The 14,071-nt window shown below is 39.0% G+C and overlaps 3 protein-coding genes across 5 annotated transcripts; 1 reads left to right on the top strand and 2 right to left on the bottom strand.

The window, feature by feature from the left end:
• Window positions 1,830-2,618, bottom strand: LOC109726934 (protein EARLY RESPONSIVE TO DEHYDRATION 15-like). The gene is made up of 2 exons (XM_020256757.1): window positions 2,327-2,618; window positions 1,830-2,223 (listed from the first exon to the last, which is right to left on the bottom strand). Exons 1-2 carry the CDS (start codon window positions 2,538-2,540, stop codon window positions 2,030-2,032), a joined length of 408 nt encoding a protein of 135 aa, XP_020112346.1. The 5' UTR covers window positions 2,541-2,618; the 3' UTR covers window positions 1,830-2,029.
• Window positions 2,750-6,052, bottom strand: LOC109726933 (CASP-like protein 4B1). Of its 3 annotated transcripts, none has more exons than XR_002220655.1 (4): window positions 5,645-6,052; window positions 5,131-5,266; window positions 3,691-3,945; window positions 2,750-3,036 (listed from the first exon to the last, which is right to left on the bottom strand). XR_002220655.1 is itself a non-coding variant. In XM_020256756.1 (3 exons), exons 1-3 carry the CDS (start codon window positions 5,902-5,904, stop codon window positions 3,754-3,756), a joined length of 588 nt encoding a protein of 195 aa, XP_020112345.1. In that variant the 5' UTR covers window positions 5,905-6,052; the 3' UTR covers window positions 3,596-3,753. The 3 variants fall into 3 exon arrangements, 1 of the variants encoding a protein (XP_020112345.1); XR_002220654.1 differs by lacking the exon at window positions 2,750-3,036 and adding an exon at window positions 3,050-3,116; XM_020256756.1 differs by lacking the exon at window positions 2,750-3,036 and having other exon boundaries at window positions 3,596-3,945.
• LOC109727633 lies at window positions 9,003-11,105 on the top strand. Its single transcript, XM_020257795.1, has one exon. The coding sequence runs from the start codon at window positions 9,289-9,291 to the stop codon at window positions 10,870-10,872; it is 1,584 nt and encodes a 527-aa protein (XP_020113384.1). The 5' UTR covers window positions 9,003-9,288; the 3' UTR covers window positions 10,873-11,105.

Below are 14,071 nucleotides of genomic sequence, written 5' to 3'. Positions count from 1 at the left end.
TAAGAAAAAGAAAAAAAAGAAATCACAAGGGGGCATATTGATATATTTTAAACCACAGGGAGGCAAAATGAGAAAAATACGAAACCACTGGGGGGGTTTTTGAAGTTTTCCCAAATTTCTAACTAACATAATCATGATTGTAGCCTTCACAAAATAAGACTCAATTGTACACCCCTCACTTGAGCCAAACTCATTAGTTACTTACAAGACGAGGAAGAAAAGTAAAATTCTTTTTTTTTTCCCCATAATCTAAATAAGACACGTACTTTAATTTATTTTCAGATGGGCTTAGTAGCTAGCAACTAATCTGGGCCTTATAAATAAACATTCTTACAATAAACTGCAATATCCCGTTTTGCGGAGGGTCATCCATCCTAGAGCTGCTCTAATCCTAGCACGCTTAACACTCTTAACCTTTTGATCTTAGATAGCCTCTGACATGCTACTGTCTAGTTAAAAAACTCATAAGCATCAGACGATGAGAGACTCGTCTTGCTAATCTTAACCGACCTTGTGGGGGGTGACTCGTCTTGCTAATAACTGATTTGGGCCTTATAGTTAAACAATCTTATGATAAACGGGTCGGGCTAAATTGGCCTCAAATTTTGTAGGCTTTGGGTAGGCCCAACTTTGGAATTTTGAGTGGGTCGACAGGGCTAACTCCTCGTTCGTCACATATATATATATATATATATATATATATATAGAGTGAGGCTACTATGCTATCGGAAGCACGGAGCCTTCCGTGCTTCCAGCTCGTTTTCAATGTTGCGACTTTCGAATCGTCGATCGGCTCCGTTAAACTTAATCTAAAGTATTTGGAGTGCATAGAAAATAAATTTTATTATTTTTCGATATCATTTGCCTAGTGATCGAATGGGCTCAAAATCAACAAATTTCAATGGCTGTAGTGAGCCGTTTGCAAGTTTAACGGTGTAGAAATATCCAAATCACGTGAAATTTTGATAGAAAATTCTTTATACTATATAAAATAAGATCAATATATTTGATTTAAAATTTTAATGTCATATTATTACATTTTGTAAGATTTTTATTTTCAACCGTTGATTTTGTGCCCCTTCGTTCACTAGGCAAATGATATCGTAAAATTATAAAATTTATTTTCTAGGTACTTCAAATACTCTAGATCAAGTTTAACGGAGCCGATCGACGATTTGAAAATCGCAACATCGAAAACGAGCTGGAAGCACGGAAGGCTCCGTGCTTCTGATAGCATAATAGCCTCACTCTATATATATATATAGTAGGGCTAGAATACTTGTAAAAGTATCATGGGGGTGATACTTGTGTGTTTTTAGCCCTTGGATGGAGAGATGTGAGGTTGAGATGATAGTGATAGGTGGTGGTAGGTGGTGGTAGGTGGAATAGTGTTTAATCCAATGGCTATTAATAATCAAAAAGTAGATCTAATGGCTTAAAACCTAATAACATCATGATTGTGATACTTGTAAAAGTATCATAGCTCAACTTATATATATATATATATATATATATATATATATATATATATATATATATATATATAGAGATTTAATCCATTATATTATGTATGCATTGTCAAAATTAAGACCCCAATATGAGAAAGGAAACAACCTGATGAATAGTGTTATATATATATATATATATATATATATATATATATATATATATATATTAGACTCCTTTCATATAAAAATTATAATACTGATTACAATTTTTTTTTAAAAAAAAAACTTTGTATTTTGTAGGGCCCTATCTACCTTGGCTGAGCTTGAATAACATTTTTCAATTATTGATAAGAAAATAAAAAATCGCTAGAGAGAGAGAGAGAGAGAGATGGGGGAACTCCATTATTTTCTTATTCCATGTTAATTTACAAACCATACAAGCTAGATAATAGCTTAACCGAAAAAAAAGGAAAAGAAAAGAGAAAAAGACAAAAGACAAAATACATGCCACATTAATACAACTCCGCCCCCACACGCACACACGTTCCATGACTCGGTGAGTTGACTCTGCTCGATTCGTTTTACTTGGGCTGTTGAATCGGTCTCGGACTCACTCTCACGATCTTCACAATCTTAGGGGCTTTCTCTCCATATCTCGCCGCCTGCGCCCTCCGCCGCGACATCCGCCACTTCTCCGCCCCGCAAACCACCATCTCCTTTCGCCTCTTTCCTCCTTTTCCGTCCTCTTCCTCCTCCGTATCATCAACATCATGATCTGCACCAATAAATAAAAAAAAAAAATGACATATCTAATAAAACTCATTCAACTAGAAAAAAAAATACTTCTGGTAACTACGCTTCCAACAATGCGCACGTACCCAAGAAGAAGGCGTGGAGGTCGTCGGGGATGGCGGAGTCGTAAATATCGGTCGGATCAGGGGCATTTTCGGGGTCGAGGAAGCGGTCGCGGAGCCAGTAGTCACAGAACCACGGTGACGACCCGACGAGCTCCCACCACTCCGGCGAGTAGTCCTCCACCGCCCGGAACAGCCCCGGCAAGTATGGCGCCGCTCCCGGATTCAAACCCGACATGATTTACCCGCTAATTACATCCACCGCAATTGGAGTGATGAGTAGTATGGAAAACGCAATAGCCCCCCGTCTATGAATTATAGGGAGACACGTGTAAATAACTCCCCCCAAAATGGGCCCGAATTACGAAAGTGGCACTGTGTTACGGGCGCGAGTGTAAAACGTGCGACGGGCGTCTCGTAGTTTGTGTCGTTTTGGAGGGGTAGTTTGGGGAAAGGGATACGTATGTACATATTTTTGTCGGATCTTGCGCCGACCTTATCCGATCGCAGAGCCCGATGCTGGTTTTTCCGATTGTTGAATATACCGGGTGCCGGGTCTAGGGGTATATTTTTCAGGTGTATCTGAGCCGTGTGATCATGATTGGACGGTGATGATGTATGTAAGGTGGGAGATTAATACTTGAAGCCGCGTGACAGGAAACGGTGGGTACAACGGATGCAAACGGAACGGATCCAGATGCCAAAGATGAAGACCCGACCCGACCCGACCCGACCTGACGAGATTAAATAACTTCTTTATGATTCATTCCCGCTAAAATTCTGCCTCCTGCAGCCAATGTTTCTTTTCCTTTTCCTTTCGAATTTAAATAAAATAAAATAAAATATTATTAATTTTAATAAAAAATAATTTATTATTAAAGCAACTATTTTTTAATTTAATAATTATTTATAATTTAAATATTTATTCAAGACGAAATTTGACGGGACAGATTCGCGGCTGATTAAATTTTGCCCTTATAATAATAATGAGAAAACTCTGCAAACCTAAATTCAACTACATTCCTAATATATATAAAAATTAATTTAGTGTAACAGGGACACAAACGCCTACTTCGACATGACACCTCATCGTTCCCATCCATTTTGGTTGGGGGAAGGGAAAGTTACGCGTGACGTAGACTCCCCTTTAAAGCTAATCAGCGAAGTTAATTATTTTTCTAGGACAGAGCTCTTTTGCCCATGCATTATAATAAATAAAACATATTGAGACTCCTTTAACGTGATACAAATGGATGTGGAAATTATGGTTTTTTTTTTTTTTCTTTATAAAAGTAAAGCAAAACTAAAGATCATATAAAGAATAAAGAAAGATGTAAAACTATCGACACCAATATTCTCTACTGTACAAAGGCATCAAATACACACACCTTATAGTAGTCTCGCGAGATGGAGAGAATTGTACAGGGGTATGTATACTCTACGTAGGTACGTTAGATGTACGATTGTTTGGAGAGTCTAAAACCAGATACGAGAGCTGAGAGAGCGAGGGCCACGAAAGCGAAAAAGGCCATGCTAATCGAGGCGGCGCATGAATCGACGAATGTGTTATGTATGACTCTGTGAAGGCGATCCGTGAGAGGAATAGCAGCAGATAGTGCAGAGATGAGCAGGTACGCGATCAGCTGCAACAGCAAGAATAATAAATCTTTAGTTTCAGCTCAAAATATTAGAGAATTTACAAAGTCATTTTGTTTATTGTCACAGTGATGTTTAATGAGATTATTATCTAATGGTCGACAATGTCATAACCACCACCAGAAAAGTGAGTAATAAAATTCAACCATTTCCATTAGTATTAATGTTATGTTCTCGTTCATCCTTCTAACCATAGTGTCTAAATTAACCACAAACATTAATTTCATTTTATAGCAATATAATTAAGATTATATATTGGTCATTCAGATATAAAATGCTTGAATTTCAATGCTCGCCGAGGAAAGATAATAAACAAAACCCTCTTAATAGTATTTAAAAATTAATGTTTAAAAAAATTGTCAACGATGCCAAAGTGAGATTTTCGTTAAATTTGATATTTTTATTAGCTATTAGCATTCATCGTCACAACTCTCTTCTGTACCCCTTCTAAATTTTTCTGTTCCACTTTCTTTCTTTTGCTACCCTGATTTTTTTTTTGTTTAATTTCTAATTTTATCTTTTTGCCGGCTTTCCGGAGGCCTAAGCTGTTTCCAACTTGTATGCTCAGTTCATTTTACTTAATGAATGAAGCAGATAGCGTGCTACCTATTTCTCAAAAAAAAAAAAAAAAAACTCTTATTTATATATTGAGGCACAATTAGAGCTCTAAAAACTCCTATTTCTCCGATTCAAATTATTTACATAAAAAAAAATAATAAAAATCTAATTGCGGGGTCATTTCGAAATAGTTCTTGTGTTTGGGATCGTGAAAGTGCTTTTAGCGCACGCTGAAAAAGTTCAGTAAAAATTATTTTATTTATTTTCATAAGCGATAACATGTTAAAGCGATAGAAAGTGGCGTGATTTCTCTTATGAACCCCCCCAAAAAAAAGCATAATAAAATATATTTTCGTCCAAAATTCTTTTGACTGGATGCACTGCAATATGCGAAAGTAGCGAATTTTCTCACACGAGTAATCAAAGTGCGAGTCACCGCTGTACCGCTTTATGCTGCTTTACTCATGCACTTACTTTAAAGCTTAAATTTAAATTCCCGTTATTCAGAAACAGTTGCAATTGATCGAATTTATTCGACAAATAGTTGGCATGCATATTAATTATTTTCAAAAATAGTAAAAAGATTAATAAAAATGAATAAATTTGGGACCAACCTGATCTCCTGCGAAATCGATGATCTCTGCAGTCGGCTTTCGCACCGGGTCGATTCTGCCGCTCAGTTGGTAGGCCTGCCTCAGCACCTGCACCGTCAAGTACAGCACCGCCAGTGCCGTGATCACCACCAGATACCTACGAAAATTTAATAGCAATAATAATAATAATAATAATAATGATAGCAACATCGAACAGTAATAATAATGACAATAATTATTTTATTATTCTGTGCTTTAAAATTATTTCTGAAATGTAAATTTTCTCGTCTTCGTGAGATCATGGGTATAATTACTGTGTTGAATATATTAACAATATATACCATTCTCTGAGCTTCTGGATTCATTTGCTTAATTCATATTCACATATTTATTAAAAAAAATTAAAAAAAAAAGAAGAAATTCGAGTCTAATACTATGTGATCATGTATTATATAAAAATCTGAACGCAATCCGATTGAGCGGAAGTAAAGAAGCGATCTATGTAGATAGGCGCGAGAGCGCGTAGAACCCTAACCTGTACTCCTGGTAGCGGTGGAAGTTCCTCCAATCGCCGTGCTTGTTCGAGGCCATGACGACGAGCGCGATGAGCGAGAACACCCACGCGGAGCCCCGGAGGAGGAGCGAGCCCCGCTCCAGGAGATCCTCTCGCCTCCACCGCCGCAGCACCGCCGCCACCACCCCTCCTCCGCCGCCGTCGGCGGCGGCGGCGGCGGCGCCGCCCTCCTTCGGCGCCGCGGATTCCGGCGGCGGGAGCAGAGACGGCGTCGTCGCCATGGGCGGGTTTGATTTGAGGAGGGGGAAGGAGACGAGAGTAGGGTTTAGAGAGAGAGAGAGAGAGAGAAAGGGAGAGAGGGGGCTTAGAGGGGTCGGAATAGGGACGGGGGAGAATAAGTGGTGCGTGGGGAATAAGCCCACGAAGCAATGCGGAGAGAGATGGTTCGGAGAGTAAGAAAGGAATGAGAAGTGTCGAGAGTGGATCGCCGCCACGTAAGCAGTCAAATTTCAAGTAACGAATCGCTTTTTTTTTTATTATTTTAAGAACAATTACTTATATACTCCTAAAAATTTTTAAAATTTTAATTTATCCGATTAATATTAAAAATATTTTTTTACGTTTTAAATTATTTCAAATATATTACTAAAGTTAAATTCTAATAGTAAATTATTAGTAATAATCATTATATCTGTAAAATTATTATTTTACCCTTTAAATATAACCTTTTATTATTACCAATTTTTCCTATTTATCCATAAATTAGGAGCAAAAGAAATATTTTAATCTTTTATTTTTTCAAATATACCCCGTTATTATCATCAATTTTTTTTTATTTATCCTAAGTTAAGGGCAAAAAAAGTATTTTATTTTTTTTAACTTTGATAGACATTTAACTCATATTTAATCTGAGATAACTTAACGAATGGTAACTGCTGAAATACTTTTAATAGCGAAGGAACATATGATGGTTATATTGGAAAGAAAAATAGATATTTTAGGGATATATACAATTATCTCTTTTAAAAATAAATAAACAAATAAAATCTTTAAATTACGATTTTGTTTTTCTTTTTTCGTCTTTATATTTTTGAAATATACGCAATAAATTTTTTTAATATCTTAATTTTATGCAAAGGCAACCCGGCAATATTATAAGCACCAGTATTTTTTTTCTTTTGGGTGGAGTGAAGGATGTGAGTGGGCCCCGCTCAAAGAATATGGGCCTCTATTGGGCCTATATGAGGAAGAGACAGAGAGGTTGGGCCGTTGGATCGGATGCCAATGGGTCGGATTTCGGGACGGCTTTTCAAAATCCGAACTTAAACCCGAAATCCGAACCTGATGGATTTTGAAAATTCACATCCAAATCCGAAACCAACCAAAAGTCCGAACCGAAAAATATTATATCTCTTTACCGTATTTCAAAACATACTTACTATATTAAAATCTAAATGGCTAAAGTACATGTTAAAATATAATATCAAATATTTATATATATCATATTAATGTAAATTTAATTCGGGTTCAGATATAGTAGATATGAATTTCCGTATTATTATATCTAAGAAAACTTTTCTAATCTGAAAAGCTTAAGCCTGTCAACCATGCTTAAATTAGTATACCTTAACTCTTTACTTTTTTATTAATTATCTGATTATCTCACACAAAATTATGCTTATATGAATTCCTAATGTTTTAATTGTCTAAATGACATGCTAATAACTTATGAAAATTAATGACTTTATCTGCCAAAAAATTAAAAATTAACAGACCCAAAATCACTACTAATTAACTAAATTTATTAAATTCAATTATTACGTGTCTAAATTTAATTAAATCAAATACATTTAATTTATTTCTAATAAATATGCATCTTTTACTATAATTTTCTCTTATTGCCCTACCAAGCCACCATCTTATAGCTGTCACAAACTTCCAATTAATAAGTTCCATTCTTAGGAATTAGGATATATCACTCTCAACATTTGTATTTTCTTATTTAATTAAGAGAGGAACCCTTCTCCAACAAATGACCATCTAATAAGGGGCACAAGGGTGAAAAATAAGAAATAAAGAATAAAAAATTAACCAAAGAATATAAATTCAGAACAAACCCCATTGTTTTAGGGCATGTTTATTTTTAAATAAGGCTAATTATGGTGGAATTAGTGAATTCAAGAGAACAATCTAACTAAACAAACCCAATAATATAAATAAAATCAGAATAAAAATATATAAAAATATATTTATGTATTTTTTATGTGGAATTGTAGAAAATATATTGCAATCTATTCATTGCGATATGTGAAACGTAATATTACGTACATAAACAAATAAAATATTTTTTTTATCGTACATTCTTGTGGCACGTAACGTAATCACCCCACAATCAAAACGAAACCATAATCTTACTTTAAACTAAAAAATAAATAAATAAAATAAAGGTTGAATTTTTTGAATCCTAAGAAAAAAAACAAATTGAATTTCTTTTAACTAAATAAATGTATATTGAATATTAAAGCCACGTGGCATTTGGAGTAGAGTCCCAGATATGTAAGAAACGGGTCCCACATCCAGTCCAAGTAAAACTATGATGGGACCACCGCAAGTCAAAAGTGACGCGGTGGAACGGAAATTATTCCATAGACCCTGGTCCACCACGGACCAATCCTCTCGCGTCAATTATACGTGGGAGGTGATTGGTTCGTCGGTGATGTGGTGGACCACGTCCGGTGTAATCTCTCGCGGATCCAGCGATGGCTCACGGGGCGGATCTACTCCCCGGATGGCACCGCATGCGGGCACGTAAGATCCACCGTTTAAACAGATAATTCTCTTAATCACTGCCGTCCATCATCGGACGGCTAGGATTCTCTATCCCGATGATCATATCCGCGTCGAACAGAGGGACCGAGCCAGCGGAATCAGCGATACTCTCCTCCGAATCCGCTACGACTTCTCCTAAAATTTCCCCCCTCAACTTCTATAAATTTGCGAAACTGCCACCCCTTCCCGGTTAACTCCGCTGCAGCTTTTCCAGCGTCCTTTTTTAGGCAGTTTCAATAGCCGTTATGTTTCTCGTGAACCTATGAACTGACGAGGGTAAAGTGGTAATAATGTGATATAAACCCATCTCGAGGACCACGACCACTAAATGGACGGCTCAGATTTATTTAAATTTTTTTTTCTTTTTTTTAAAAAATTATTTAATTAAATTCCTTCTGATGTTCTAGACCTATCGGCGCGTGACCCCACCACCCTATGCCTAAAAAAGGTAATGGCATCTCCCGTAATTTCCTGAAAGGTTCAGGGGCGTAGTGCGTGGAGAATTTAGGTAAATAATTAAAAAAAGAAAAAAAGAAAACAGGGGAGGGAGAGGGGAGAGCGAAGGGAGAAGGGGAGGAGAAAGCGCGATAACCATGGGAGGGAGGGAAGGGTAAGAGAGGTCGCGACGGTCGACGCCTCATGGATTACCGTTTTGCCCCTGCGAAGCTATTCTATTTTCGATTCGTACCCTTCTCCTCCTCCTCCTCCTCGCCTCGACCCCTCATCGGCGCTAACCACACCTCCGCGCGCTTCTGCGCCCGCTAGATTCGATCTAGGGTTAGGGTTGGGGTTTTCTTTTCGGTTTCTGCGTAGATTGCTTGCTCCGTTCTATCGCCATGGAGCCCACCTCCAAGCCGAGCTCCGTGCGCAAGCTTCTCGTTAGGGTTCTCCTGCTCGGCGTCTTCGTCCTCCTCCTCCGCTTCGTCTACGTCGTCGCCGTCCACGGCGGCGCCTGCGACTCCGGCGACTTCTGCCTCTTCTCCTCCCCCTCCGACCTCGCCGTCGACGGCGCCGCCGCGGGAAGCGGCGGCGGGCCCTTCGTCCGCGTCGTCGGCGGCGGCGGTCGCGGCGGCGCCGCCGCCTCCACCCCGGCGCTGCGCGCCCTCTGGACGAGCCGCGAGTGGCGCAAGGCTGTGGAGTATTACTCCGCTGTGTTCCAGGACCTCCTCGCCGAGGGCTTCCTCTCCCCGGCCTCTCGATCCCTCTGCGTCGACGCCCCCGCGGGTTACGAGGTCCTCGCCCTTAGGGAGATCGGCGTCCCCGACGCCGTCGGAGTTGCTAAGAAGAAGGCGCCGCCGCTCGTCGTCGCCGGCGACCTACTCCGGCAGCCGTTCGCCGCCGGCGAATTCGATTTCGTCTTCGCCGGGCTCAGCCTCGATCGGTCGAAGCGCCCCGCCGATCTCGCGGCGGAGATCGCGAGGACGACGAAACCCGAAGGGTTCCTCGCCGTCCACACCGCCTCCGCCGCCGACCTGTATAGTCTCCGATCTCTCCGGGATCTCTTCCCCGGCTTCAAATCCATCCGTTCCCGCGAGATCAATGGCCCGGATTCGTCCTCAACCCTGCGTGAGATCGTCTTCCAGAAGCAAGTAGGTAGTAGTAGCATTCTTAGCCCCGAGGAGGATGATTCGGAGAACTCCGATCGCCCCTCCGGTGGCAATTCCGTGAATAAGTGCTCCATCCCTGAGCACAAGCTCCAAATCGTACAATTAGCCGAGCCCCTCATTGAAGAGGAGCCATTGAAGCCATGGATCACCCTGAAGAGAAACCTCAAGAACATCAAATACCTTCCCTTGGTGGCCGACATAAGCTTTAAGCAACGATACGTCTATGTCGATGTCGGTGCCCGAAGCTACGGCTCGAGCATTGGAAGCTGGTTCAAGAAGCAGTACCCCAAGCAGAACCACACCTTCGAAATCTATGCAATTGAGGCCGACAAAGCCTTCCACAAAGAATATGCTTCCAAAAAAGGGGTCAATTTGCTGCCTTTTGCAGCGTGGGTGCGAAACGAGACCCTAACCTTTGAGATTAACCAGAACCCGGATCGCAAGGACGATGAGAAGGGCCACGGGATGGGCCGGATTAGGCCTGTCGGTGGTTCCAATCCTGTGTCCTCGGGCGAAGTGCGGGCAATCCACGGGTTCGATTTCGCACAGTGGCTGAAGAGAACGGTATCGAAGAATGACTACGTTGTCATGAAGATGGATGTGGAGGGGACCGAGTTTGATCTTGTGCCGAGGCTTTTTGAGACAGGGGCTATCTGCCTAATTGACGAACTCTTCTTGGAGTGCCATTATAACCGGTGGCAAAAGTGCTGCCCTGGGCAGAGATCGCCCAAATACCATAATACATATGGGGAGTGTTTTGAGCTGTTCACTTCTCTCAGGGAGAGTGGTGTGCTTGTCCATCAATGGTGGTGATCATTGCGGCAATTAGTTATGAGACAGATTATTTGTTACAGGTAAAAGCTTTGTTAGATTTGTTTAATTCCCATTTTTCTGCCTTTTTTTATAGGAATTACTTCTGCTGTCATTGCTTTCAATATAGTTGAGAAATGTCCAGGTTCTTTCCTTTTACAGATAACATGTTGATTTTCCAAAGTTGATGAATTCAATTTCTTTTAATGGAATGTTTATAAAAAGTTGTTTCATCTTGGAATGGATCTTACTTTACTTGGTTTTGCCATTCTTTATCTGTTATGATTGTATTTGAGAGCATTGTTTGGAATCTCCTGTTTCTGTAATTGGTATGAATTCTATGTTCTTATATAATCTTTTTGTCTGTTTGTGCTTTCTGCTATCTTGGAGCTCTTGATTGGTAGGAGGTTGCCATCCGCAAAATTAATGAGTATTACTTACTCTCAGGTGGCCTAGTACTTGAAAGTTGGGTACAGTAGGATGAACTTCAATATGAATAACTTTGAGTTATATGTTTGTTGTAATGTAGATGAATTGCACAGGTTCCATTTTTTTGAGCAACCGCTCTAGTTTAATTATCGTACTTTTCCCAGCTAGTTCAACTATTAAATGATTTTTATGCAATAATAAATATTGTTTCCGACTTTGTTTGGCAGCAATGTTGCAGCTTCTTATTGTTTCTACTTGGAACATTTTCCTGCTTTTCCATTTCGATGTGGTTGACAATTTTGATATTTGCTTTACACTTTTGGTGGAGTTACGCATTCGGATGGTGAAAACCATGTGCTGGGGTAAAACTGTATAAAAGGTGCTTATGCATCTTATAAGTCTATACACGTGCTTCATAGTGCTTGTAAGTAAGTAATAATACCATAAAGTTGCTATACTATTAAGAGCTTCAAGAATGGAAATAAGTTTTATGATCTTTAGTCATGATACCCAAATCAATTGGATAGCTACATGCTTCTATCTTTGTGTGATTGCTTCATAAAGAAGATATTATGGAAGAGCTTATATCTAAGTGATTGTGGCCATCAGAGTATTAAGAACTTATTTGAACATCTATACTACTGATCTAATAATGACTAATGCTTCAATTCTCATTCTAACTAAATCCAGGATAGTTGGAGCAGAGTAATACCTTCTAACTAAATCCAGGATAGTTGGAGCAGAGTAATACCTGCAGGAGCATGAAAGTAATTAATTTATTTAACAGTCTAAAAATTAGATAAGAGGAATTTCTTTAGCACTTTATCATCAAAGGTTTCACATATTGCTAATCAGCGACAGAAAATATGAAAGCTAGATTTGAGTGCAAAATAAACAGGTTATATTAGAGGGGAAATTGAATCTGAAGCTATAGAATATGCACATTTAGCATTTCCATGGTAAACCAAAAGGGAGTTGATAAATGTAAAGAAGATTTGAGTTGACTAAGCTGGACATGAATTCACCTGTATTGCTTAGACTATGGAGATTGAAACCTAACCAGTTGCTGCCGCTAGAAATCTCGTGTTTGTTTGTAACCATTTCTATTATTTAAATAAAAGTTCTGCTGTCTAGACTCTAGATTTCACCTCAAAATTACAAAATACAATTCAAACATTTTTTTTGCCATTATAGTGTTCCAAACTATTTTTGCATGAAGCTTTATTTTGAATACTTTGCCATGTTCTTATAAATTTTGCTCTATTTGTAACGTTAATGTGCTCTGAAGCTTGTGCTAGACTCAACTTGATTAGTCATTTGGGCACTTCTCAATGAAACGGTTAATTTGTATTGGCAATGCATATCTTGACTACCATTTCTGCCTTGTGAATAGCTCCCATTGTGTTCCTGAACCAGGAGATTTCAACAACTTAATATGCTTTCACTGGACCAATGTTAAAACACCTTGCCTAAAATTCAAGTTGAAGTAGATCTTTTTCTTTTGTCGCCTGTCCATCCAAATGAACTTTAAGTTTCAGAGCATTCTCATTTGCGTTCTGGGAGCTAATGCATTTGCATTTGGCTGAATTCTGTGTCCTGTCCACGGGCCTTTGCACATGACTAATTCTGCTAGTTTTGTTGAGAATGCATGCGCAGCATCCGGTTAGATGAAACACACTAAGATAAAATTTTGCATTCATTTGATCTACTTGCTAGATTTTATTTTTATTCTATTTTATTTTTAACTTAGAAAGATCTATGGGGGAAGAGTTTGAGATGGCTAGCATACATCAGATATTATGGATTTTGTATTGTCGTAATATTGTGTTCAAACATTGATTGGAAATTCCGGGAAATTCAAGAAAGGGCACCCTGTCTGTAGCATTACTTTGGGTCTGCCATGTAGACTAGTTTGTTTCGTTATGTGTTTTTGATTCAACTTAGATCAGATCATAGCCGATTACTTATTATATTCTTAGTTGATGAGACTCTTATTTACAGTAATTTAAGAATCTGCGATAGGGATCAGGCAAGTAATGCGTTAAAATGCCCCGAATCTTTGTTTTACTGTCATGGAGCTTCTGGAGGAAAAGCTAATCACCTTTTTTGGTAAATAATCTCCAAAACCCGTGCGTTTCCTAGGCTTACCAGATGGCGGGAAAAGATTAGGGGTAGAGCATAACATGGCATGTTTCGATATAGGTTGTAAAGCAGTGGAATTATTGTTCGTTTTATTTGGTTGGTTAGCTTGATGTTTGATGTTTCGTTTCTTTAGCGAGTTGATTTGCAAATTGTGTATTGCCGAAAGCTTTGGATAAGCTTAAGACCAGCGTCTACTGTGGTCCCAGTTGTTCTTTTCGTATTGTTAATAACTAATTTCAGTGAATGTGGCATTGCTCATCTGTCTCGGTCCCACGTCAAATCTCTGCATGTGTGTAAAAAGTTACTCCCAAGTGTCTAGGGTTTTTTACATACTTTTGATGATGATCTTTGCATCTTGATATCTGTAGAAACACTCAGATGTTAGTATCTTTATGTAAACTGTGCTAGATCTTTAAGTGCTGTCCATGTGTGATCACTATTTTATTTTGAGAACAACTTAGATGGGCCTATGGTATACCTAATTATATTATTTCTTTTCAATTCCCTACTTTGTATGGTATCTTTACTGTTTACAGTCCTTCAGCCACTACAGTAAGTTCCTACTTCAGCTGTTTACAACAGTTTCTTTTGCTTACTTTATGACAATGGCATTGTGGACCAATTGGGCCAT

Source organism: Ananas comosus, linkage group 22, assembly GCF_001540865.1.
Source record: "Ananas comosus cultivar F153 linkage group 22, ASM154086v1, whole genome shotgun sequence".
Classification (NCBI taxonomy): Eukaryota; Viridiplantae; Streptophyta; class Magnoliopsida; order Poales; family Bromeliaceae; genus Ananas; species Ananas comosus.
This window is presented reverse-complemented; position numbering and strand designations above follow the sequence as displayed.